The 25,078-nt window shown below is 35.3% G+C and overlaps 1 protein-coding gene across 11 annotated transcripts in view; it reads right to left on the reverse strand.

Annotated features, from left to right (window-relative positions):
* The window catches only part of IQCM (IQ motif containing M), a 649,001-nt gene that overhangs the window by 446,000 nt on the left and 177,923 nt on the right, over nucleotides 1-25,078 (reverse strand). For all 11 annotated transcript variants that reach the window (XM_049632280.1, XM_049632276.1, XM_049632278.1 and 8 more), the window contains exon 8: nucleotides 18,869-18,984. In XM_049632280.1, the coding sequence (XP_049488237.1) occupies nucleotides 18,869-18,984 (116 nt within the window). The remainder of the gene's footprint in view (nucleotides 1-18,868; nucleotides 18,985-25,078) is intronic.

Here is a 25,078-nt window from a genome sequence, read left to right on the forward strand (position 1 = left end):
CATAGTGCTGGAAGTCCTAGCCACAGCAATCAGACAACAAAACAAAAATAGCAATCAGACAACAAAAATAAAAAAGGCATCCAAAATGGTGAGGAAGTAAAATTTTACTATTTGCAGATGATAAGATCCTATATATGGAAAACCCAAAACACTCTACCAAAAAATGGCTAGAATTGATACCTGAATTCAATAAAGTCAGAAGGTACAAAATCAATGCACAGAAATCTGCATTTCTATACACCAATAACGAAACGGCATAAAGAGGAATTCTAAAAAATATTCCCCATTTACAACTGCACCAAAACCAATAAGATACCTAGGAATAAACCTAACCAAAGGGGTGAAAGACCTGTACTCTGACAACTGAAACACTGATGAAAGAACTTGAAGAAGACACAGAAATGGAAAGACATTCCATGCTCATGGATCGGAAGAACAAATATTGTTAAAATGTCTATACAACTTAAAGCAATCTACACATTCAATGCAATCCCTATAAAAACACCAACGGCATTTTCCACAGAACTTGAACAAACAATTCTCTAATTTGTATGCAACAACAAAAGATCCTGATCTTGAAAAAGAAGAGCAAACCTGGATACATAACAATTCCAGGCTTCAAGTTATATAATGTAGCTATAGTAATCAAAACAATACAGTACTGCCATAAAAAAAAAGAGACATATAGATCAATGTAACAGAATAGAAAACCCAGAAAATAAATTCACAACTATATGGTCAATTAATCTGCAACAAAACGGGAAAAATATCCAGTGGGAAAAGGACAGTCTCTTCAACAAATGGTACTGGGAAAACTGTACAGTAATATGCAAAAAAAAAAAGAAACTGGACCACTTTATTACACCACGTACAAGAATAAATTCAAAATGGATGAAAGACCTAAATGTGAAAAAATAAATGTGAAAAAATAAAAATCCTAGAAGAGAACACAGGCAGTAACCTCTTTGACACTGGCCATAGCAACTTTTTTTTTAGAAAGGTCTCCTGAGACAAGGGAAACAAAAGCAAAAATAAACTATTGGGACTACATCAAAACAAAAAGCTTTTGTGCAACAAATATCAACAAAGTAAAAGGCAACCTACAGAATGGGAGAAGATATTTCCAAATGATATATCCAAAAAGGGTTAGTATCCAAAATATATAAATAAATTATAAAACTCAACACCCAAAAAACAAATAATCCAATTAAAAAATGGTCAGAAGAGATGGACAGACATTTCTCCAAAGAAGACATCCATTTGGTCCCAGACACATGAAAAGATGTTCATCATCACTTACCATCAGATAAATGCAAATCAAAACTACAAAAAGATATCACTTCACACCTGTCAGTATGGCTAAAATCAACAACACAAGAAACAACAGGTGTTGGCAAGGATGCGGAGAAAAAGGACCCCTTGTGCATTGATGGTGGGAATGCAAACTGGTGCAGCCACTGTGGAAAACAGTATGGAGGTTCCTCACAAAGTTAAAAATAGAACTATGCTATGATCCAGCAATCACACCACTGGGTATTTACCCAAAGAATAAAAACACTTGAGGCACCTGGGTGGCTCAGTGGGTTGAACTTCCAACTCCTGATTTTGGCTCGGATCACAATCTCACAGTTCATAGGTTTGAGCCCCGGGTCACGTTCTGCACTGACAAGTGTAGCCCACTTGGGATTCTTTCTCCCTGTCTCTCTGCCCCTCCCACCTTCTCTCTCTGTCAAAAATAAATAAATGAACACTTCTAAAAATACTAATTCAAAGGGATACATGTACCCCTGTGTTTATAGCAACATTATTTACAGTAGCCAAGATATGGAAGCAGCCCAAGTGTGCACCGCTAGATGAATGTATAAAGAAGATGTGGTATACACACACACACACACACACACACACACACACACACACACTGGAATACTATTCAGCCATAAAAAAGAAAATCTTGTCATTTGCAACAACATGGATGGAGCTAGATAGTATTATGCTAAGTGAAATAAGTCAGTCAGAGAAAGACAAAAACCATATGATTCCACTCATATGTGGAATTTAAGAAACAAAACAAATGAGCAAAGGGAAAAAGAGAGAGAGACAGAGAGACAGAGAGAAAAACCAAGAAACAGAGTCTTAATTACAGAAAACAAACTGACAGTCACCAGAGGGGAGGTGGGTGGGTGGTTGGGTTAAATAGGTGATGGGGATTAAGGAGTTAATGCACTTGTTATGATGAGCACTGGGTGATGTATGGAATTGTTGTATCACTATACCGTACAACTGAAACTAATACAACACTGTTTGTTAACTAACTGGACTTAAAATAAAAACTTAAAAAATAAGAGACAACCAAACTTTAGTAGTTAAGGAAATCTAAGATTTCTGTATGAATTGGGAAGAGGGTAAAGATACTTAAAGTTAAATTTATATATTACCATCTATAGGTTAACTACTTACAAAAGTAAGAACAAGAATACTAATGCCAAATTAGTATAAGGAAAACTATTACAATGCCAAGCTTGGAATAGGAAAAATGGAACAAGAGGGAAAAATATGTCAATCAATTTCCAAAAAGACAGCAAAGGAATTGAAAAAAGGGGAAAAAAATTGAAAGAATAGAGAGCACAAAATAGAAGGAGTAGAATTGCATCTAAATCCATTTTTAAAAATACAACAGTATGACATTTACAAAGAAGAAATAATGGTGGCCTAGAAATATGTGAAAAATTCTCAGCCTTATTTGTCATTAGGAAAATGCAAATTAAAATCACAAAGAAATATTTCATGCCCGCCAAATTGGCAAAGGTTAAAATTTTGACATATTAAGTATTGCCAAGTATATGAAGCAATGGGTACTCTCGTAAGCTGCTGCTGGGAGTGGAACAGTGTTTGCTAGTGCCTGGTAGAACTAAACATATACCCACTGGCCACCACAGCCATTCGACCAGAGGCAATCAATTATGCACGTAGTCAATAATCAGTTATTGAGCTCCCACTGTCCAGGCCCTGCCCAGCTGCCTCAAGGCTGAAGGGATCAATATCCCAGCATCTATATAACCCATTCTTGATGCAGTAGGATGCACGTTCATAGTGATGGTAGGAATTCTTGCCCTAGAGAAATTCTTGCACCTATACTTCAGAAGACATGTAAAAGACTGTAGAAGAATTGTTCATAATAGGAAATAGCTAAAAAAAAAGGGGGGGTGCAAATATCTCTCAGCAACAGAAAGAATAATTAAACTGTAGTGGGATGCTGTGCATCAATGAAAATGAATAAAACACGGGGCACACATCGACATTTATGAAGATCGATGGATCTCGAAAATACACAGTGTTGAGCAAAAAGAGAGGCAAGACATTATGATCCCATATACATAATGTTAAAAACAAGCAATAGTAAACAAAATCCTAATTAGAGATATGTGTATATGTGCTAAAATTCTAAACAAAAGCAAGGGAATGATGAACATAAAGTTAAGGAGATTGGTTTCTTCAGGATATGAAAAGGAAAGAAAAGACACACAACTCTATTATGTTTTGTAAGTATTTGTTTTAGTATTATTCTTTAAGATACACAGAAATAGACAGATATGTATAATGTGCTCTTGTGCATAAGTAACATATAAGACAGAAGAAACTTCTTTAAATAACAGGGTAGAAAAATTCCTTGAACTTATGACGAGCACCCCTTGAGAAAGAGAAGAATGAAGAGACCTTGGCAATCCACAGGTTTCTCAGGTATACCACAACTTCCTAGGACATGACATAACTCCAAATATCTCCTGTGGTTTGCGTGTATTCTTAGAAATTCTAAAATTCAAGAATGCCAAAGGATAGAACAGCTGCTGCCAGGTCTAAGTTATTTCTGAAGTCTTAAACTGTATGAATCTGTAAATACATGTGACTGGTTGTTTTTATAAGCTAGAATTAAAAGGAAAAATTGAGGAAATGAGTCTCCACTTTACAATTTGGGGGCATTTTAATATGTTTGTGTTTACACTGATGTTACAGTTGGTGTTTAAATAGATACAAGGTGCTTATTTGATTTTGAAAATGTTTCTCCCTTAGGATTGAAACTAACATCCCAGGCAGTTAATTTATTACTAAACAAATCAGTTACAAACTGAACAGTATTTTAAAATATTGAATTCAACCCTTTTCATTTGTGATTCTGTTTGAGATTTATTGGAATGTGGAACCATTGTAAATACAAGTTTGGGGGCGCCTGGATGGCTCAGCTGGTTAAGTGACTGACTTGGGCTCAGGTCATGATCTCACGGTTGGTAGGCTCGAGGCCCCGCGTGGGGCTCTCTGCTGACAACTGGGAGCCTGGAGCCTGCTTCCGATTCTGTCTCCCTTTCTCTCTGCCCCTCCCCCATTCATGCTCTGTGTGTGTTTTTCTCTCTCTCAAAAATAAATAAACATTTGAAAACAAGTTAAAAAATGTGAGTTTGGTTATCATCATGAGATTTATATACTTTGTGGTAGATATGGAAGTACATCACAGAACTAATAAATTGTTTAACTAATAATTAGAACCTATTATGTGCTTATGTACATTTTCTTCAATCTTCACCAAGGCTGCACAAAAGATATTTTAATTCCCACTTTTCCTAATGAAGTTGAAACATTTAATATTTTTACCCAGATGACACAAGTAGGAGGTGGCTTGGATTCAGATTCAATATACTACTGTATTCAAAAGGTGAAATTGGTAACTAAGCAGATTTTTAATCACTGCAAACAGAACATAGTGAACAAAGACAGTATCAGAATTTGTTAGGTTTTTAATTGATTGACACTCAGCAATTTTGTTTTCCACTTTTATTTCTTTTAGAAAAGATGTCATGATTTTGTAGGGAGTCAGTAGGACTTAATCATAGTGGGATTTAGGACTGCCCATCAAATGCATTGAGGTCAAAGCTTGTCCCCGCCCCCAAAGTACAACTTGACTATCACTCCTTATTTGGAGAACTTTTACAGAAAATTACACAAAACAGTTCTTCTCAAACTTGAACGTGCTCATAAATCACTAATACCTGATTCCTAGAGACTCAGGGCATACTTGGATGGATATATCAGCTTATTGAAATTGCCCAGATTAGTCCATTTGGGTGAAAGCTCTAATTATAAAAATATCTGGCATATTTTCCGAGGCCAATTTTGACATTCACTGTAGTTCCATTTCATTATTTGACAATGAGTTTCTTATAGCTCTGATTGGTTATAATCTCACTCTTCAACTTTCACCAGAAAATGCATTCCTGCCCCACCATGTGACTCTAAATTCAACACAGAATAGCTGCACTTCAGGTATTGGTCAAGAAAAAAAAAAATACTTCATATATACTGTGACTACTTATCAATGTTCACTTAACAGGCAGAATACCATGGGGAATGATCTAAAACAGCATTTGTAAAACTTTAATATGTTTATAAATCACTATGGATCATGTTCAAATGCAGATTCTGGTTCACCAGAGTTGGGGTGGGGTCCTGAGATTGTACATTTGTACCAAGATGATAACGGTGCTATTGAGTCACGGAGGAGAAAGGGCCCAATGAATATTCCCCTGCTCCTCAAGATATCCTAAATCTACCTCTGATTTAAACTAGCCCTGCAGAGACCTGGATACTATGTTACCTAGTAACCTAGCTTACCTGGAGGGTCTTCTAATAAGTGTTGGAAGAGATTGAAAAAAGAAAAAGAGAAACCAACAAGAGAACTGCCTGACAAAATGAGAATAGCCACTGATTCCAGAGAAGAGAAATGGAGGGAAAGTCTATTTCAGAACAAAGAATCAATGATTGTTCAACTCCTTTTGGTCAATACAGAAAAAAATAATAATAATTACAGCAAGATTGATGCAACAACTTTAAATAGTTTTTTTTTTTCTTTTCCCTCCTCCTAATAATATTATTATGGCTGTATTTTTCACCGCCTAGGGAACTTGGGTCTCTTTTGTGTTCCTTTTAGAGAAAATTTCAAACAACCTATTATTCATTTTGAGCAAATATTTTCCAAGGTCTAATTTATGACATTATACTACTCTAAGCACCAGGGCTGCCTCAGTGATCTTAAAAGTCCTCACCCCTGTGGGGCCTACATTTTAGAGAAAAAGGCCAGGAATAAACCAATAAAGAGATACACAGTACACTGTCAGGTCAGAGTACCTCGTATGATGAATATAAAGGCAGTGGTCCTCTTTTGGTGGAGCACAGCAGAGGACTCTCACAGGAAGATGCATCTATCAGTAAGAGGTAATCATATCTGCCTAATTCTGCCAAGAGGAATCATACAAACATGGGCATTCCAGGATATCTTGGACCAAGAATCAAGAACAATGACTATATGATCATGCGATTTTCCTTAATAATATGCGTGTGTTTTCATGTAAGTGTGTGTATATGTCTGCCCTCATCTCTTTCTCTTCCCTGTCTACCTTCATCTACTACTACTAGAGGTCTATGATGAGACTCAGAAATCCAAAAAGCTTTGAAAACCAACACATTTTGTGTAACTCACATGTTACTCACATGGAAGAAAACTTAACCCACTAGATCTTTGGTGGCAAAACCTGATGTGAACCAACTTAAAAGACCTATATAGTGGTCTCTCTCACCCACTTAATGAGAACATTTATATGCTTTACTGCAAAACATTAATATGTTTTGAATACCGGATTCATCGCAGATCTATTTATCTTCTTTCCTCTCTAAAGTTTGAAATTTTCTGAGTTCCTCAGTATATCTGGCCCCAAGAGTTTTGAAAAAGGATTATGGATCTGTACAACCACTACAGGGTACAACTATTAACTACTGTTGCTGTGTGTGCTACACAACTGTGTCTTTGAGTAGCTCTGTATTTGTTATTCCAAATCATTCCACCTCACTAGCTGAAGCCTGAAGAGAAAACTTTGCACCAAAACTATCTACTGTTTAATAAATACACTTGACTTTTCTAAACATTTTTTTTTCTGATCATTTAAAAAAGGAAATTACAGCATGCTAACTCAATGCAATATTAACAGCCGTGGCAATATCCAAATCCTGGATACTAGCTAGCAATTTGTATGTCTACTCTCACTTTCTATGTCTACTTACTATTACTATTGAAGTTTTCATTCATATTCAACATCCATGTCTGGTGCCTTTTGTTTGATGAAAACAAGCTAATTAGTGTTGAACTTTCCCTAGTTCATAAATTTATTCCTAAGAACATTAAAAAGAAGTCAAGTGAGACATGTTCAGTAACAGATGTTTGCCTTTTTTGGCTGCCTTTTTACAGTTTGTTCTCTTCCATTACTTTTTAAGAAATTTAGTTAATGTTCCTTTTACAAGAGAACAAGCGTACCTAGCTTCCCAGCAGATTGGAGGCGGGGGGGATTCCCCAGGGCAGGCACAGTCTGTTCATTCCCATAACCTAATATCTTCCCAAATGCTCTCTGCACTCAACTTTCATTCTTTCATCCAGGTTTTGGTAACAATCACGCTGCAGCTTAAAAAAGAATGCATACATTGACTGGAAACCATAAAACTAGAACTAATATGGGCACTAACACTAACACACATGGGTCTACTGTCCCTCAAATATCTTTCCTGCATGGGAATATCTCAAAATAAAGGATCAATATAATTGAAATATTGGTTCAATCTTTTGGCTTCCACAATAAAGATTGTGAAATGGTTTCCAGAAGTAAGAATCCAATTTAATAATAAATGAGAAGTATAGATAAATATTTTTCTCCATAAAATTAAAGTGATCCAAAAATACAAACTTAAAATTATCTGATTATTTTCCTAACCCTCCACTTTTGAAAATTGTTTAGTCTGGGTCAGATTGTGACGCGGTTTAAGTGGTAGTATACTGGAAATCTAAGTAACATTGCAATCCAAAGCTTGCACTCAACAAGAGTACTTTCTTTTAATAATTTGTGAAAATAATTGAATGGAAGTTTCGACCAATTTATTGCAACTACTCCTCTTGACCTATTAATTGCTAAAGGAATAATGCATACCTCCATTATTTTTCCCAATAAGTTATCTTAACTAGGACAACAGTAGGAATTTTTATCTAAAAGGAAAGATTCAATAAAATAAAATAAATGATGGTTGTAAAAACATACTTCAGGCCAAGATAATACCACTGCAAAGCACCGTAACTATTGAAATGTAAGCTTTTAACTGCAACTGTGTAAATTTAAAATGTCCACCTATATACATATATATCAAAGTAAATATCTACTTCATTCTATCATAAAGATTAAAACCTTTATAGATTAATAATTGTCAGGGACCAAGAGGATGAATAAATGGAAGAATGCCAATGGGTATTGGTTTTTGGGGCGGGGCGGGGGGCTGATGAAAATGTTCTGAAGTACGTAGTGTTATGGTTATATAACTTTGTGAACATACTACAAAACACTGAATTGTATACATTGAAGTCTCTGAGTTATATCTCAATAAAGCTTTTATTTTAAGAAGGTTAAAAACTTACTATTTCCACAGAAAAAAATATGCATTTCAAAATTAAAATGTGAAGCCTAAAGATAACATACATTAGGCATCACTACTCCTTGTAATACGACAAAAACAAATGAATAAAAAAGTACACAGATAAGAGCAACTACTGGAATGTTATTCAAAATGTCAAAAAATCACGGTCACTTAGCTGTTAACTCAATGCCTAAATTAATCCTAAGCCTACTGCAGGATTTTCAAAGAGTAACTTTATTTCTACCCAAAAATGACAATAAATATTTAGGAAATCATTTGAACAAATAGAAAATTTTAATTTAGTAGTTGTGATTATTTGTGCTAATTCTTACAAATATCAAAATCAAATCAGATGACTTTTTTTTTTTTTTGAGTCAAATGTAGCCCACCAAGGGGGAAAACCATGAGCATGAAAATAATTAAAACACCTCCTCAATTGTTTTGGAGAAGGGAAGGAAAGGCTCAGAGAGAAGAAATTGGAGTGGGGGAAAAGACAATAAGTAAAGATGCTTTACATATTAAAACTTAATTAACTATTTTTTATTATGTAATAAACTCCTTCAAGTGAATGCCCACAATCTTCTGAGAGTACAATTTGGTAAAGAATTACAAAAAGACATCTAAATTTCCACGTTAAAAAAAATATCTCTTTAGATTCTTAAAAGTTTCTTTTACTAAAATTGCTCAAGAAAATTCTCCAGAGAAAACTAATCAGAAAGTTCACGTTAAAATATAGTCAATTCGTTCTATGGTCAAAATGAACCTGATATGGAGTAAAAGCAGTACCACCTTAAAAACCTGGTGTGGAGTAGGAGGACCCTAGGCTCATCTTGGGTCCCCGGAACACAACTAGATAACTATCAAATCATCCTAAATACCCCAAAAATTGGCCTGAAGTCTTAACAGAACAAACTACACAACTAAAGGAAGATAAGAGGCCACATCAAAGAAGGTAGGGAGAAAAGGTTTGTGGCTGCTGTGGTGGGGAGGGAGTCATGGTCACAAAGAAGGGTGAAAGAGAGGAACATACAGGGGAATGCACAAGGGAAATGTTTCTCAAGGCCATTGGTTTGGAACACAAGAGGGGCTGAATTTTGTGAGTTCTTGCAACCAGCAGGGCTTAACGGCTGGAGTTTTAAAGGTCAGCAGACCCCAGTGGCTGGGATAGAGCCTGGAGGGCACTGCACTATTCCTGGAGAGAAGGCAAGCAAACAACCTGGGGCAGATATCATGGAAACAGTGATCTGAAAACCAACTGGGGCACACAGAAGAGAGATTATTCACTCTTCTAGGAGCCCTTCCCTGAGAGGCAGAATTCAAGGAGATGCCTCTCCAAGAACAAAGGAGCCAGCTGGGGCCATGTACTTCCCCTACCTCTCAGCATAAACAGAACCACTTGAGGGAATCAGCTCAGCATGAACATTAGCTGCCTAACTTGCTTACATCAAGGCCCAACCCCTAGCGCTAAGGTAGGACTACCCTTCTCAGTCAAGCTTGCCTCAGCCCCTGTGTGATAGGCCCCTCCCCCAGAAGACCAGAACAGGCCCTGACCACACCACATCTTCTGACCAAAGAGTTCTACAGGGCCTCAGTTCTGGTGGAGCTGGTGTCAGGCCTCATTTCACAAGCATACCTAGTTAAAGCTTGTCACATTCAGGCCAGAGACCAAACACTTCCCACAGCAGGCAAGGAGCACCTCTGCAGACAGCTAACCTGAAGGATAGAGTAGCCAGAACACAACAGCCAGTACAGTAGGCACAGCACACACTTGAGATACTCCCTGAAGTGCCAGACCCTGAGCACTATATGACCTCTTCTTCATAAAGTAAAGCCATTACTTTCACAGGCAGGAGACATAGCTGGCTGTTCTAAAACAGAGAAGAAGGCAGAGATTTAGACAACATGCCAAAAAGGAGGAATTTATCCCAAATGAAAGAACAAGATAAGGCCATGGCCAGAGCTCTAAGTGAAACAGATATAAGTAATATGCCTGATGGGGAATTTAAAGAACGATCATAAGGATACTCACTGGACTTGAGAAAATAATAGAAAACATCAGTGAGACCCTTACCACAGAGATTAAAAAGTTAAAAAAGAATCAATCAGAGATGAAGAATACAATAAATGAAATTGGAAGCTGGCTTGATGTAATGAACTGGCGGGAAGAGACAGAGAAACAAATTTATGACCTAGAAGACAAAATAATGGGAAATAATTAAGCTGAACAAAAGAGAAAAAGAATTATGCAACACAAGGATAGACTTAGGGAATTCAGTGACTCTATCCAACATAATAACTTTCAAAGGAGTTCCAAAGAAGAGGAAAGAAGGCAGAAAATTTACTTCAAGATATAATAGAAGAGAACTTCTCTAATCTGGGAAAGGAATCAGACATCCACCTCCAGGAGGCACAGAGAACTCCCAATCAAAATCAACAAAAGCAGGCCAACATCAAGACATATTGTAATTAAATTTGAAAAATATAGTGGTAAAGAAAAAATCTTAATAGCAGCAAGACAAAAGAAGTCCTTAACTTATAAACCCATAAGGCTAGCGGGAGATTTTTCAACAAAAAGTTGGCAAGCCAGAAGGGAGTGGCATAATATTTTCAAAGTGCTGAATGGGAAAAATCTGCAGCCAAGAATACTCTACCCAGCAAGGCTATCTATCATTCAGAATAGAAGGAGAGATAGAGTTTCCCAGACAAACAAAAACTAAAGAAGTTTGTGATCACTACACCAGCCATGTAAGAAATATTAGAGGGGACTCTGAGTGCAAAGGAGGGACCAAAAGTGACAAAGACAGGAAAGAACCAGAGAGAATCTCCAAAAACAATGACAAGTCAAGTAATAAAAAGGAAACAAATACATATCTATCAATAATTTCTCTGAATGTAAATGGACTAAGTGCTCCAATCAAAATACACAGGGTGTCAGAACAGGGTGTCAGAACAGATTAAAAAAAAAAAAAAAGACCCATCTATATACTGCCTACAAGATACTCATTTTAGACCTAAAGACACATGCATATTGAAAGTGAGAGACTGGAGAAACATTTAACATACAAATGGATGTCAAAAGAAAACCAGAGTAGCAATACTTATATTGGATGAACTTGACTTTTTGTTCTTGTATTTTTTTTCTCCTGCTTTGGGATCAGGGTAGCACTGGCCTCATAGAACAATTTTGAATGTGTTCCCTCTATTCCATTATTTATAAGATGTTGGCAAAGATTGCCATTAATTATATTTTTAAATGTTTGGTAGAATTCACCAGTAAAACCATGTGGTCTTGGGCTTTTCTGTGCTGCGAGATTTTTGATTCCTAACTCAATTTTCAGTCTTGTTATTGGTCTAAGAAGATTTCTTATTTCTCGGATTCAAGATTCATGATTACATCATGGTAGCTTGTGAATTTTTAGGAAATATCTGATTTTTGTCTAAGTTATCTGATTTGTTAGTATGTGATTGTTTATAGTAATCTGTTATCACACTATGTATTTCTGGGGTTATCTGTTGTATTGTTTTCCATTTCTCATTTTGGTTTTTGAGTCTTCTCTTTTTTTCTTAGTTTATGTAGTTAAAGCATTGCCAATTTTGTTTATTTTCTTGGAAAAACTGGTCATTACTTTCAGTGTTATATTATTGTTTATTCTGGTCCTTATTTTATTTATTTATGATTTTTCTTTGTTATTTTCTTCTGCTACTAAATTTTAGCTAAGTTTTTTCTTTTTCTGGTTCCTTGTGATATAATGTTAGGTTGGTTACTTGAACTTTTTTTCTTAATCCAAGCATTTATATCATACAATTCATTCTAACATCTGATGTTGCTGCATCACATAGGTTTTGTAATATTGTGTTTTTCTTTTGTTTTGAGACTTGCTTTAATTGGCCATTTGATTTCTTATTTTGCTTATTAGTTGTACAGTAGTGTGTTGTTAAATATTTACATATTAAATATTTAATATTTACATTGTAGATTTCCTGGCTTTCTTTTATTGCTGATCTTTAGTTTTGTACCACTGTGGTTGGAAAATACACTTGGTATGATTTCAGTATTCTTACATTTGTAATATTTGTTATGTCCTTATATATGTGATTTAACCAGGGGATTTTTCTGTGTGTAACTGAAGAAAATGCATATTCTATTTTTCTTGGATGGAATATTTTATATGTATCTTTTAGAACCATATATTCTGAAGTATGCTTCAAGTAAAATATGTTCCTGTTGAAAAAAAAATAACTTTAGGGGCACCTGGTGGCTCAGTTAGCTAGGTGTGTGACTCTTGGTTTCAGCTCAGGTCATGATCTCACCATTTATGAGCTCAACCCTTCTTAGAGCCTTCTTAGAATTCTCTCTCTCTCTCTCCCCCTCCCTCCTCAAAAATAAATAAATGAACATTACAAAAATAATAACTTTAACTGAGGGTACTAGTTTAAAATCAAGCATATCACAGGGGAGGTGGGGGGATGGGTGAAGTAGGTGACGGGGATTAGAGTACACTTATCATGGGCACCAAATAATGATACACAGAATTGTTGAATCACTATATTGCACACATAAAACTAATATAACACTATGTTAACTCTACTGGAGTAAAATTAAAAAATTAAAATTAAAAAACAAAATTAAATTAATGTGGAGAATGATAATGTTATATTTGAAATTTCTTTTCATTTCTAAAAAATGTTTCTATAAAATCCAGTGAATTTTGTCGACAAGATGAAGATATAAGTATGTTTAAAAATATGACCAATGAATTGTTTTCTTATCTCTTATGTAGGATGTGTTCCCCTAGGGAAGGGGGGATAGGGGATAGTGCAGAGGACAACGAAGCCAAATGCCCAGAGGACTGACTCACAGTTTGTTCTCTGAAACAAAACAATTTATAATGCAACCAATTATTAAACTGAATTCTACTTTTTTTTTATAATCCCTTATGTCCAAGTGTCAAGGTTAGGCAAATTCCTTGCAATCAGGGTTAAGAAGATAACGTGACTGACAGTCTTCCTACAAAGACACTTCATGATAATAGGGACTTGCTTATCTCTTCAGTTTCATTTCTTGCCACTTGCCCCTTAGAAAGAATGTGCTGCACTTTTACTGCAATGAACTTCTTTCAATTCCTGAAATGCCCCTACTCTCCCATGTCAGACAACTACAACCACTCTTTTCCCTCCATTCTACTGCCTTGAACCTCATCACCATCCCATCCTGGATGCATGTGCACACGCTTGGCATTCCCTGGCTTGGAACTCCATCCTCACTGGTAGATATCACCAAACGACATATTTCCCCTCAGAAGGGGCACTGCAACATAGTTAATAACCACCCTCTGAGGAGAGGTTTGCCTTACTAACAACTAATGAATAAAAGTTATTGCACTTTCTCCTCTGTTTCCCAATTTTAGCTAGAAATTAACTACTTACACAAATTTCTGTCAATATTTGTTTTTATCCTAGCTATTTTTAAGAACACTGTTGATAAATACATTAATTTTTCCATCCCAGAATTTTGATAAGTACCAAGGTTGTTTTCTATAACTGTAACTACAGTCCTCCAGGTTGTGGTTTCAAGATTGCTTCATACATGATTATAAATGTTAGCAAAACTTTTAAAGAAGAATTATAAAATGAAACTGTGGTGAGAAAGTTGGAGATTGTATTATTGCCATGTAATATTACATTGTTATGTTATACAAAAGATTACATTTTCAGTATTCACTTACCATGAATAAATATTATCTTTCAAGACAATTACGGCTATAAATATCTCAGTACTTCAAAAAGCATAAACAAATTTTTAAAAATCCTCAGTATTTCAAAAAATCATAAAAAATACCATCAGTAACCTTTTCTTCAGGATGCAGTTTCTTTAACTTCATATAAAGACATTTTATGGGCCCATAGGACATTGCTTAAAGTAACTAGAAATTCTAATAACATAATTCTAATATAGTAAGGCTGAAATTTCAGAAATGAAACATTAAAACTAAAGACATTAAACATTATTAAATTATTATTTAATTGGAACTGAAAACATATGGTGAGGATGTGGAGAAAGGGGAACCCTCTTACACTGTTGGTGGGAACGCAAACTGGTGCAGCCATTCTGCAAAAGAGCATGGAGGTTCCTCAAAAAGTTGAAAATAGAACTACCCTATGATCCAGCCATTGCACTATTAAATATTTATCCAAAGGATACAAAAATGCTGATTCAAAGGGGCACATGCACCACAATGTTTATAGAAGCACTAACAACAAGAGCCAAACTGTGGAAAGAGCCCAAATGTCATCTACTGATGTATGGATAAAGAAGAGGTGGTGTGCATGCATGTGTGTGTGTGTGTGTGTGTGTGTATTATATATTATATATAGTATATATATAATAATATATGTCATATATATATGGAATATTACTCAGCCATCAAAAATAATGAAATCTTGCCATTTGCAATGATGTGGATGGGCTAGAGTGTATTATGTTAAGCAAAATAAGTCAGTCAGAGAAAGACAAATACCATATGATTTCACTTGTGTGTGGAACTTAAGAAATAAGACAGATGAAGATATGGAAATGGAGGAAAAAGATAGAAAGAGAGAAACAAACTATAAAAGACTTTCAACGATAGAGAACAAACTAAAGGTTGACAGAGGGAGGTGGATGGGGGATGGGCTAGATGGTGATGGGTATTATGCAGGGTATTGTGATGAGCACTGGGTGTTATATGTAAATGATGAATCACTAAATTCTACTCCTGAAACTAATGTTACACTATATGTTAACTAACTAGAATTTAAATGAAATTTTAAAGAACTGATAACATATAAGGATTCAAAAGATTTTATAAAGAAAACAAAAATTTCAGGCTTAAAAGGGATAGTGTTGTTTTGTTTTGTTTTGTTTTTTAGGTTAAAGAAAGCATATCCACAGTGACTTTCTTACCTGAGTGAATTAAAATTTTGATAAGGGTAGCTATGCTGTAGAGAGCGTTTTGAAAGCAGAATGTGCAAAATTTTTCTCTCCTCCTACAAAATCAAAGACAGGGTTTTCTATGCCCTGTGCCTACTTTTACCAGTGCAGGTTTCTACACTCTTTTTTTCCTACTTACTTTTTGGTCTGACTGAAAAAAACTCATATCAAGATTAGGTACCGTTTCCCACCCATTAGTAAGGCTGCTATCAAGAAAATGGATAATGTAATAAGTGCTGATGAGGATATGGAGACATTGGAATATTTGTGCATTGCTACTGGGAATGTAAAATGGTGCAGCCACCATGGAAAACAATATGATGATTCCTTAAAATATTAAACATAGGAATACAATATAGTCCAGCAATTCTACTTCTGGGTATATACCAAGAGAAGTGAAAGCAAGGACTCAAACAATATTTATACACCCATATTCAAAGAAGCATTATCCAAAATATCCAAAATGGTAAGAGCAATTCAAGTGTCCATCAACAAATGAGTGGATAAACAAAATATGGTACAAGTATCCCCCGCTTTTTGAAAGTTCACATTCTGCCACTTCACTTTTAGGAAAGACCTATATTAATACCTACTTTTGCTAACTCAAAGAAATCCAAAGAAGATTTTTGCTTTTATCTAACAAAAAAGGTGAAAAGTGAAAATAGCATTCAACATTTGTTTTGCAGCAAGCCATTATAAAGGTAGCACACAACCCAACCAATGAGAGTGGCCTCACCTAGCTCCTTCCCTGGAAACTCCACTCAGCACCTCATCATCAAGCTACCACACCTTTGAACTGTGTCTTGTGAGCATCTGTGCTTTATCTTAAAGCATTTTGTTCATCCATTAGCTAAGATATCAGAAAGGCCTAGGAGAAGTTATTTTTGGGATCTGGGAACACTTGAAATTTTTTCCATATAAATCAATGGTAATTATTTCTTCACTTTACGTGATTTCAGCTTACAAAATTTTCATAGGAATGTTCTACTTTGGGATAGTGGGGAAACCTGTACAACAGAATATTATTCAGTCTTTTTAAAAATTAAGGAAATTCTGACATATGTTACAACATGAATGAACCTTGAACACATTATGCCAAGTGAAATGAGCCAGTCACACACACACACAAAAAAAATCAAAACCATAGAGACAGAAAGTAGAATGCTTGTTGCCAGGAGATGAGGGAAGGGAGAGAGAATTAATGTTTAAAGGGTACAGAGTTTCAGTTTGGAAAGATGAAAAAGTTCTGGAGATGGATGGTGGCAATGGTTACACAGCAATGTGGGTGTAATTAATGCCACCAAATGATACACTTAAAAATGGCCAAGATGTAAATTTTATGTTAAGTATATTTTACCACAATAAAAATTGGGGAAAAAAAGATTACTTAGAACATGATTTTTGATCCCTTCTAGGATTGTGATTATTTTGAAGGATAAACAAAAGAGCAATTCTTACTTAAAAAAAAAAAAAGGCCATTTAGACTTTCAGTAGTAGAAACTGAAAATCAAGTAAGCTGCAGGAAAGAAATTTGAAGGTCTGAATCCTGCTCCTTATCCATTCACACATACCCACCCCCAGTACTGTTGGTTTTCAAGGATAAGAGACAAGCCTTTAACTGGACTGATACAAAAGGCCTTTTCATGCTCACCCAGTCTCCACTCCAGTCTACCCCAAACTCTTTAGCCATGTGCACGTCCCCAAAGCACTATCTTTTATGTCAAAGCTATGGGTAATAGCCTTTTGTGTTCCTAATTCCCCCACTCAACAATGAATAAATATACCCTGTCTTGCATTTGCTCTCCACAATCAAGTCTACCCTTGCCAGATATATTCCCCCAAAGAAATATATTTAAATGTGGTTTGTCACACAGCTAGGAGCAGTCTTTAAATTGTTAGTGTAAAACAGGGTAGAGCTGGATCTGGAAAGCTTAGAAGAAGCAATTCATTTTTTTTACCTTTACTGGGAGATAATAATAACAGCCTTCTATGGGTATTGGTTTTGTTAAAGACGGTATTGGTTTTGTTAAAGACATCATATTATTTTCCTTAATAATATTCATATAATGTCCTTGTCTAAAACAGTGTTTAGTTTTAGTAAATTTATTCACAAATTTAGCAATATAAGTTATATATGACATGATTCAAAAAGTTCTGGTCTCTGGGAAAAATATAAAAATACAACCTTTGGTTTTTTTAATCTTAAGTAATCTATATATTCACTAAACAGGAAAAATAATTTTTCAATATATTTCAGTTGTCTAATGGTGTTATGGACTGAATTAGGTCACCTCAAAATGCGTATGTTGAATTCCTCACCTCTAATGTTACTGTATTTGGAGATAGGGCCTTTAATGAAGTCATTAGGTTAAATGAGGTCATAAGGGTAGGGCCCTAATCCAATATGATTAGTGATCTCTTAAGAAGAGACAGACACCAGGGACACATACAGGAAAGGCCATGTGAGGACACAGCTGCCTGCAAGCCAAGGAGAGAATGGCCTCAGGAGAAAACAGACCTGCTGGCACCTTGATCTTGGATTTCCAAACTTCAGGACTTTGAGAAATAAATTTCAGTTGGTTAAGCCACCCGGTCTCTGGTATTTTGTTATGATTGCCAAACACACTAATACAAATGACAAGTCAAGAAGAAAAATAGTTAGTGATACAAAAAGAGAGAAAAAGTCAGTGAAAGGATGAGACAGACACCTTCACATACAGAACCGAACACGGAGAAGATGTAAGAAACCCAAACATATATATATATATATATATATATATATATATATGTACTGTGAGACACGACATTATAAAATAGAAATTGTTGCTAAAGATTTCAGAATCACATGAGTTTCCTCTACTATTGATATAGAAACATCTTAGGACCTTGCCTGATAAATAGATGAACTCAAAGTGAAGTCCAGATTCCATTTTCAAGTCCCAGATTCCCATGTTTCAGTTTAGAGAGTCCTCATTCAGAAAACCATCAATGTGTGGTTGTGAAATTGTCCTTGGATTTTTTAGTCCTCTGTGACACTCCTAACAGCTATCTTCATGCCCCGCTGGCCTCCATTATATTTACTTGATAGTCTAGGTACCATTACAAAAATAGTTACTATCACATTTGGGGAAAATCATTGTGATGATCACTTTGGCTATCAGTATTCTTCAAATAAAAATTAATACACATATTTAGGAGTTAAGGTGATCCACAAGATGCAAATTTTGCACAAGATATGATAACAGAAGTAAAGCGCTGTTTCAGGACAAAGAATTTCAGTGGAGAATCATTTGGGAATGAAATAGGTCCATAGCACAATCTCACATATTTTATCAAAATTAACCCAATAAGCTGCCAGAAGAATGGTAACACAACTCTATATCCAGTTTCACAAATACTCACAGAATGGTAATCCCGAAACATTGATGATGGCCCACACAAACTAGGCCAGCTGGAGTCAGGAGTCAAACGGGAAGGCTTTGTTGACATAATTCCTCTCCAATTGTAGAATGTTTTATCTGTTAGAAATATCAATGCAAGTTAAAACAATATTTATCCAAGAAAAGTACACACAGACCATACTGCTTAATGTTACAAAGAGGAAAATAGATCATCTTTACGGCCCTGTTATTCTATATTAAAATCGCATCTTGTCATCTAATCAGAGAGATGCAGAAGCATGAGCACCACACAGAGAGAGGCTTCAATTAATTGGTTCCATCACACAGTAAAGCTCTTGTGTTTTTATTGGGTACGGTGTGCCCATCAGAAGACCAGGTTCATTCCTTTGAGTCTCTTCTGTTCAAGAGCACTGACTTCTTTTTTTAAAGGAGGCTTAAAGCAAAATCATATTTGTGAATAGCAGTTACAAAAACAAAGGGAAAACTCCTCTCCCTGCTACGTCAGTACTTTAAAAGAAAATTCAGAATTATGATGAGGGTACACATTTTGACATGGCAAAGTAAGTGAAATTATTAAAAGTGCTCTAGACAAATAAGTTGAAAGAGCAAAAGCTTAGCCAACATATGCCCACATATTTCTTCTGTCTCATGGCAGTTGTTGCATGGGATTTCTGCAGACAAATTTTTTTTAAAGATGAGGAGATTTAAGATTTATTTGTCTATTTCTCAGAAACATTAATCATTTAAAAGAGAAAAATTCAGTTCAATCCTGCCATCCAAAATGAATCAAACTGTTTATACATTTCCAATTTTCTTTCTAATACTTATTTATATACATATATTCTTTCCTGAAACTTTTGATTTAATAGAGACATCTATGGACTGCTTAATTTCACATAAATTTAGAGAAAACTCAGACGTAATAAATTCTCTCATTTCATTGCTTCAACTTATTTATAGGATCATAAGCTAAGTGTCCTATAGGGAGGCAGATAGTAACATAAAATAATAAAAAAAAAATGTAATGTTATCTCAGAGACATTCCAATCAATAACATGCATGTAATCTACCCCATTCTAATTTTATACGTATATAATTTCTTCCACTTCAGTCAAAAAGAATCTTTGTCCTCTTATCAAAAAGGCAAAGTGTCTAGAAGAGGCAACATAATAAATCGTATTTCAATCACAACTCAGTATGAATAAATAAAATTCTTTAGTGGAAGCAGATGCCAACAATGGAAAGATTATAGGGAACCTGAACATATTAGTATCTGGGAAGAGGACAGCAAAGAAAAGGCCATACACATTAAACTTTAACTGGGGATTTTTATAAACCCAGGGGGACTTAAAAGGGTAGAATAAGAGTTATTAGAGACGTGTAAGTCCCCACATTTCTTATGACGCTTTCTTGAGTAATTTAAAGCATTCCTCAACTCACTAACACTATCTCTGGACCACCTACTTCCCTTAATGAACTTGCACCATAAGTGTCTTCACATGTTTTAGATAATTGGGCATCTCTTTCCAATCTCCTTTTTAATTTTAACTAGGGTCTAATTTACTTTATTTTTTTCATATTTATAATTTTTACTTTTCATTTTTTAATATGATTTATTGTCAAATTGATTAACATACAATGTGTACAGTGTGCTCTTGGTTTTGAGAGTAGATTCCCATGGTTCATCGTTTACATACAACACCCAGTGCTCATCCCAACAAGTGCCCTCCTCAATTCAATCTCCTTTTTAAACTGATAAACGCTTCCAGGACGAAGACAATATTTTAGTTGGAATTTATCTGTGCTTCTGGTTCATCAGCAATGCAATTGAGGTAGCTATGTAAATACTGGTGAACAAGAATTAGCCTCCAAAGGGGAGATCTCACAGGGAAAGGCAGTCTTCCTGATCATTGAAGAGCCCAACCCAAAATGAATCTAAGTGCTATACAAATTATTTTCCAAGACAGTGCAGAGCATTTCAAATATTTTATCTGGTTTACCCACAAAACAGACTCATGCAGTTGAGAAGGCCATGCATTATTTTCTCCAGTCTATAGGTATCACATTAGAAAATATAGCTATAACTTTTCCACTTCAGGAAGCAGTAAACCCTCCACTAAAATCCTCAAGGTAATCATTCACACACTGATGTATGCTGATGACTCCCCCTCAGAAGCCAGGCCCGGAAGGTGACATGCAACAAATTCCAGTTTCCACAAATTCCACAAAGTCAGTCAAAAGTTATAAACTGGTAGTTTGAAGAACAGAGTCATACATCAGACTAAATGTTCACAAACCCTCACGGAGCCAACACTCTTCACAGATACTGCCACAGAGAAATGAAGATTCTGAATGCTGGAAATGGAGTGGGGAGTAAGCAAGAGTAGGTTGCTTATTGGTAGGTGAAAAAATAAGAAATCTTAGCAGTGATCCCAGTTTAACAGCCAGCAGGATAGAACAAAATATTCTGATATTAAACAAAACTGGGGAAAATGCAATACCAAAATTTGAAAAGGAACCAAGAAGGTTCCATCAGGTTAACAAGCTGGTGGAATAGGAGCTACCTTGGAACATAAAAAATTTGGTTAAATAACTACCCATACTGATGTCTTCCTGCCTTTGTATTTCCTCAATACTTATACAGACTCTTTTTGAAAAATATTATACACTTAATTCATGTTATTTTGTTGTCTTCTGCACATCTTATTTTCCTATCTAAACTTAAAAGTCTTTTACTTGCTTTGCATTTCCCATAAAACTGAACATAATGCTGTGCCCAAAGCATATGTTCAATGTATGCTCTGGAATTACTTGGCACTGATTGAAAGGCCAATCACCAAAACTGTTAAAAGTGAAAAGTCCCATACAATGCAACTGACACAAATATCTGAAGGAATGGAAAAAAATTTACAACAGGTTTTTAAAATTCTATTTTTTTTCAGGATCAACTATTTTCCACCAGATTATCTTCTCTCACTTTCTAGCATCATCTTGATGTTTATAAAGGTAATAATTTTTAAACATATTTCAGTTGGGGGTGCTTTTTTTTAAATTTTATTTCCCGTTTGTACTTAAATTTATGTAGTTAACAATGAGCCAATTATTTGCAAAGGTGAGAGACAGTTCCAAATTCTAATTGTCATAGTTATTTTAGAAACTAAAATTTCTCAAATGACTCACAGAAAACTGATAAGGTTCTATACTGTGGTGAGACTGCCAAGAGAATGAAGAAAGAAAGAAGGAGAAAGGAAGGAAGGGAAAATTTGTAGCTAGTTGAAACATTCACCACTTATGTAATAATCTTCATAGTGACAAATATTTCCTCCAGGTTGCAAATGGATATATTTGTCCAAGTCACCTGAATTATCAGCAAAAGACCCAAAGACAGTAGTTCAAATTTTTTAAATATATTGTGTCCATCAACCATGAATGAAGAACTAAGAAACAGTCTATGCTAATGATATATAATGTAAGAATATAATAGTTCAAAAGAATATGTCTATGCAACTGCATCCAACAGAGCCGAAGAAGTCCAAATGAAAGTGTGAAGTATCTTTACCAGGACATGATAGAGCCCAAGACACTAGTGGGTTCAAGTGGTCCTGTGTCCCTAGAGCCTTTTTTATGCCAAGCTTGTTCTGTTTCCCTTTTATCAATTCCCTTGTATCAATTAATTCTCTGAGTTAATTGCACATGCAGTTTTAATCTGCGTGTAATTACAAACAATTAATAGTTAGGAGACAGAATTAGCAGTTCTTAGTTTGATTATCTATATAATTAAAAGGGGTGGTAAACTAGAGTTGACAAATAGCATCTTAATCACTTGAATAATCAAACCCAGAAGCTTGCTTGGGCAGCTGAACTCCATCTGTTACATTAGTTCAACTTTTAGAATCAATGACTGAAATGTCCATTTAAATCAATCATATTTCAATTTATAGTCAAAAACATACAATATGTATTCTCAAATTGCTTAAACTATTTACTTTGTTTCATTTATTTAAAATTAACTGTTTCCAAAAGGGTTTAATAAAAATAAAGATTCAACAGACTAACTTTTGTGTATCTACTGAATACCAGTTAATATTCATGGTTCCCAAATCTTATATTATAAAACATGTAAGAAATACAGATAACTCTGTGTTCCAATTAACACTTTTATTTAAGTGAATCCTGAGAGACAGCAAATAAGACATACCTATGACCCTTTTTTGGGTTCTGATGGGATCACTTGTTTATACATACAAAGCAAATACTAAAAAACAGGAGAAACTTAAAGTGAGTTTAAAAATATATGAGAACTTCATTCTTATTAGGATATAATATAATACAGAACAGTGGCATCACTGTTGCATAATATGTTTCTGAATTGCCAAGTATTTGAACAAGTTTGACAGATACTTTCAGCTAATAATGAATAAAAAAAAGTGTTCAAAAAGAATCATTTCTGGTTCAATATGGCTTTGTGACTTCTGGCTGTGAGGCAGCCCCTTTTACAGTACCACTAAAATACTGTAACAATAAAGAAAAAGATGAAAATCTCAAGGTTACAAGAAATTAAGTCTAACTATTCATTAATATGCAGATGAGAAAACAAAATTCTTTAAGATGAGGAAGTGAATTGAGGAAAGCAATTAGTGACCTTTACATAATAAAACCCCTAGCCCATCTGAAAGATGTTAGAAAAAAGGCTTATTATCTCCCAAGAAAAATATAAAGAAAAAAGAACAAAACCCATTTCTGTACAATGTGGATGCTGCTTTTGAAGAACCCTTCCCTTTCCATACCCTCAACTACCACAATCCACTTGGACACTACAACTCTAAGGAAACAACTAGAAAAGAGAGTAATCCTGACTGTACCAACAGGAATTGAAACAGTCTTATTGTAAAGAAAGAGCTCTGTGCAGAGGATGGCACTGACAGGATTTGACAACAATGCATGACGGGGATTGTAATTTTAACGTGCTAAACAGCTAAAAATAATAGTAATACTAAAGAATGAAGGAAAAATGAAGGAATGAAAGGACCCACCCAGTAGAACCAAACTGTTCCAAATGGGCATCTCCGGGTTACTGAGAATTCGGCAGAGAAGGGGGCATTGACACCAGCTCATCAACTATAGAACTAGAAAAGGTAATTGGCACATTCAAGTGAACGTGCAGCAGAGTAGAGAAAAATCCATATGTTCTCTCTGTTCATAATCACTCACTTTGCATGGAGCTATGTCTTTTTATTCAGGGCAGAGTAAACATCCTGGGGCCTATATTGATCATGGAAATGCCAGTTAACATTTACGGAGGACCTAGATTGTTGAATACTTTACACGCATTACCTGACCTAATCTACACAAGAACCCTAGTTTAACAGAGGAGAAAACAAATTAAGTCACTTGCCCCAGTTCAGGCAGCTAGTAAGCAGTTGTGTGAACCCAGATCAATCTGAATTTGAAGCCCAAGGGACAGCAACACAAGGGGAAAGGTCCCAATGGAAGACTGAACAATGGCCCCAAAGATACTCACATCCCAATCCCTGAAACCTGCAAATGTTAGAATACATGGCAAGAGGGACTTTGCAGGCATGATTAAATCAATAATCCTGAGAGGGGAAGATAACCTAGGATATCATGATGGGCCATATGTGTACTCAAAAAGGCCCATGGAAAAGAAGGAAATGTGATGACAGAAGCAAGAGTGATTTGGAGAAGAGGTCATGAGCTAAGGAGTGCAAATAGCCTTCAGAAGCAGAAAAGGAACAGAAATATTCATCCCTAGAGTCGCAGAAAGAATCAGTCCTGGGGAACATCTCCACGTAGTCCAATGAAATTAATCCCAGATTTCTGGCCTCTAGAACTGTAAGAGAATACAGTTGTGTCCTTTTAAGCTACCAAGTTTGTGGAGTCAATTGTTGAAGCAGCCCTGGGAAACTAATACAGTCTGCAATTCTGAAAATCTATAAAAGAGTTTAAGTCAAAAATATTCTATTAGACTCAGAAGAAAATTTTAGAATAGTATTGGCATTCCATTGTACTATATAACAAGCCAAACTCTAAAATAGAAGCCAAAAGCAATAAGGAGAAAACAAACTAAGACTTTATACAATAAGAATATTTGCAAGATAAATAAAAATGGAAATGAGTGATCTTTAAAAGGCAAGAAATACCAGGAAACCAAAACTGTAACAACAGAATTAAAATGTATTTCACACTTAAT

The sequence above is a fragment of the Panthera uncia genome, chromosome B1 (assembly GCF_023721935.1).
Source record: "Panthera uncia isolate 11264 chromosome B1, Puncia_PCG_1.0, whole genome shotgun sequence".
NCBI classification, from domain to species: Eukaryota; Metazoa; Chordata; class Mammalia; order Carnivora; family Felidae; genus Panthera; species Panthera uncia.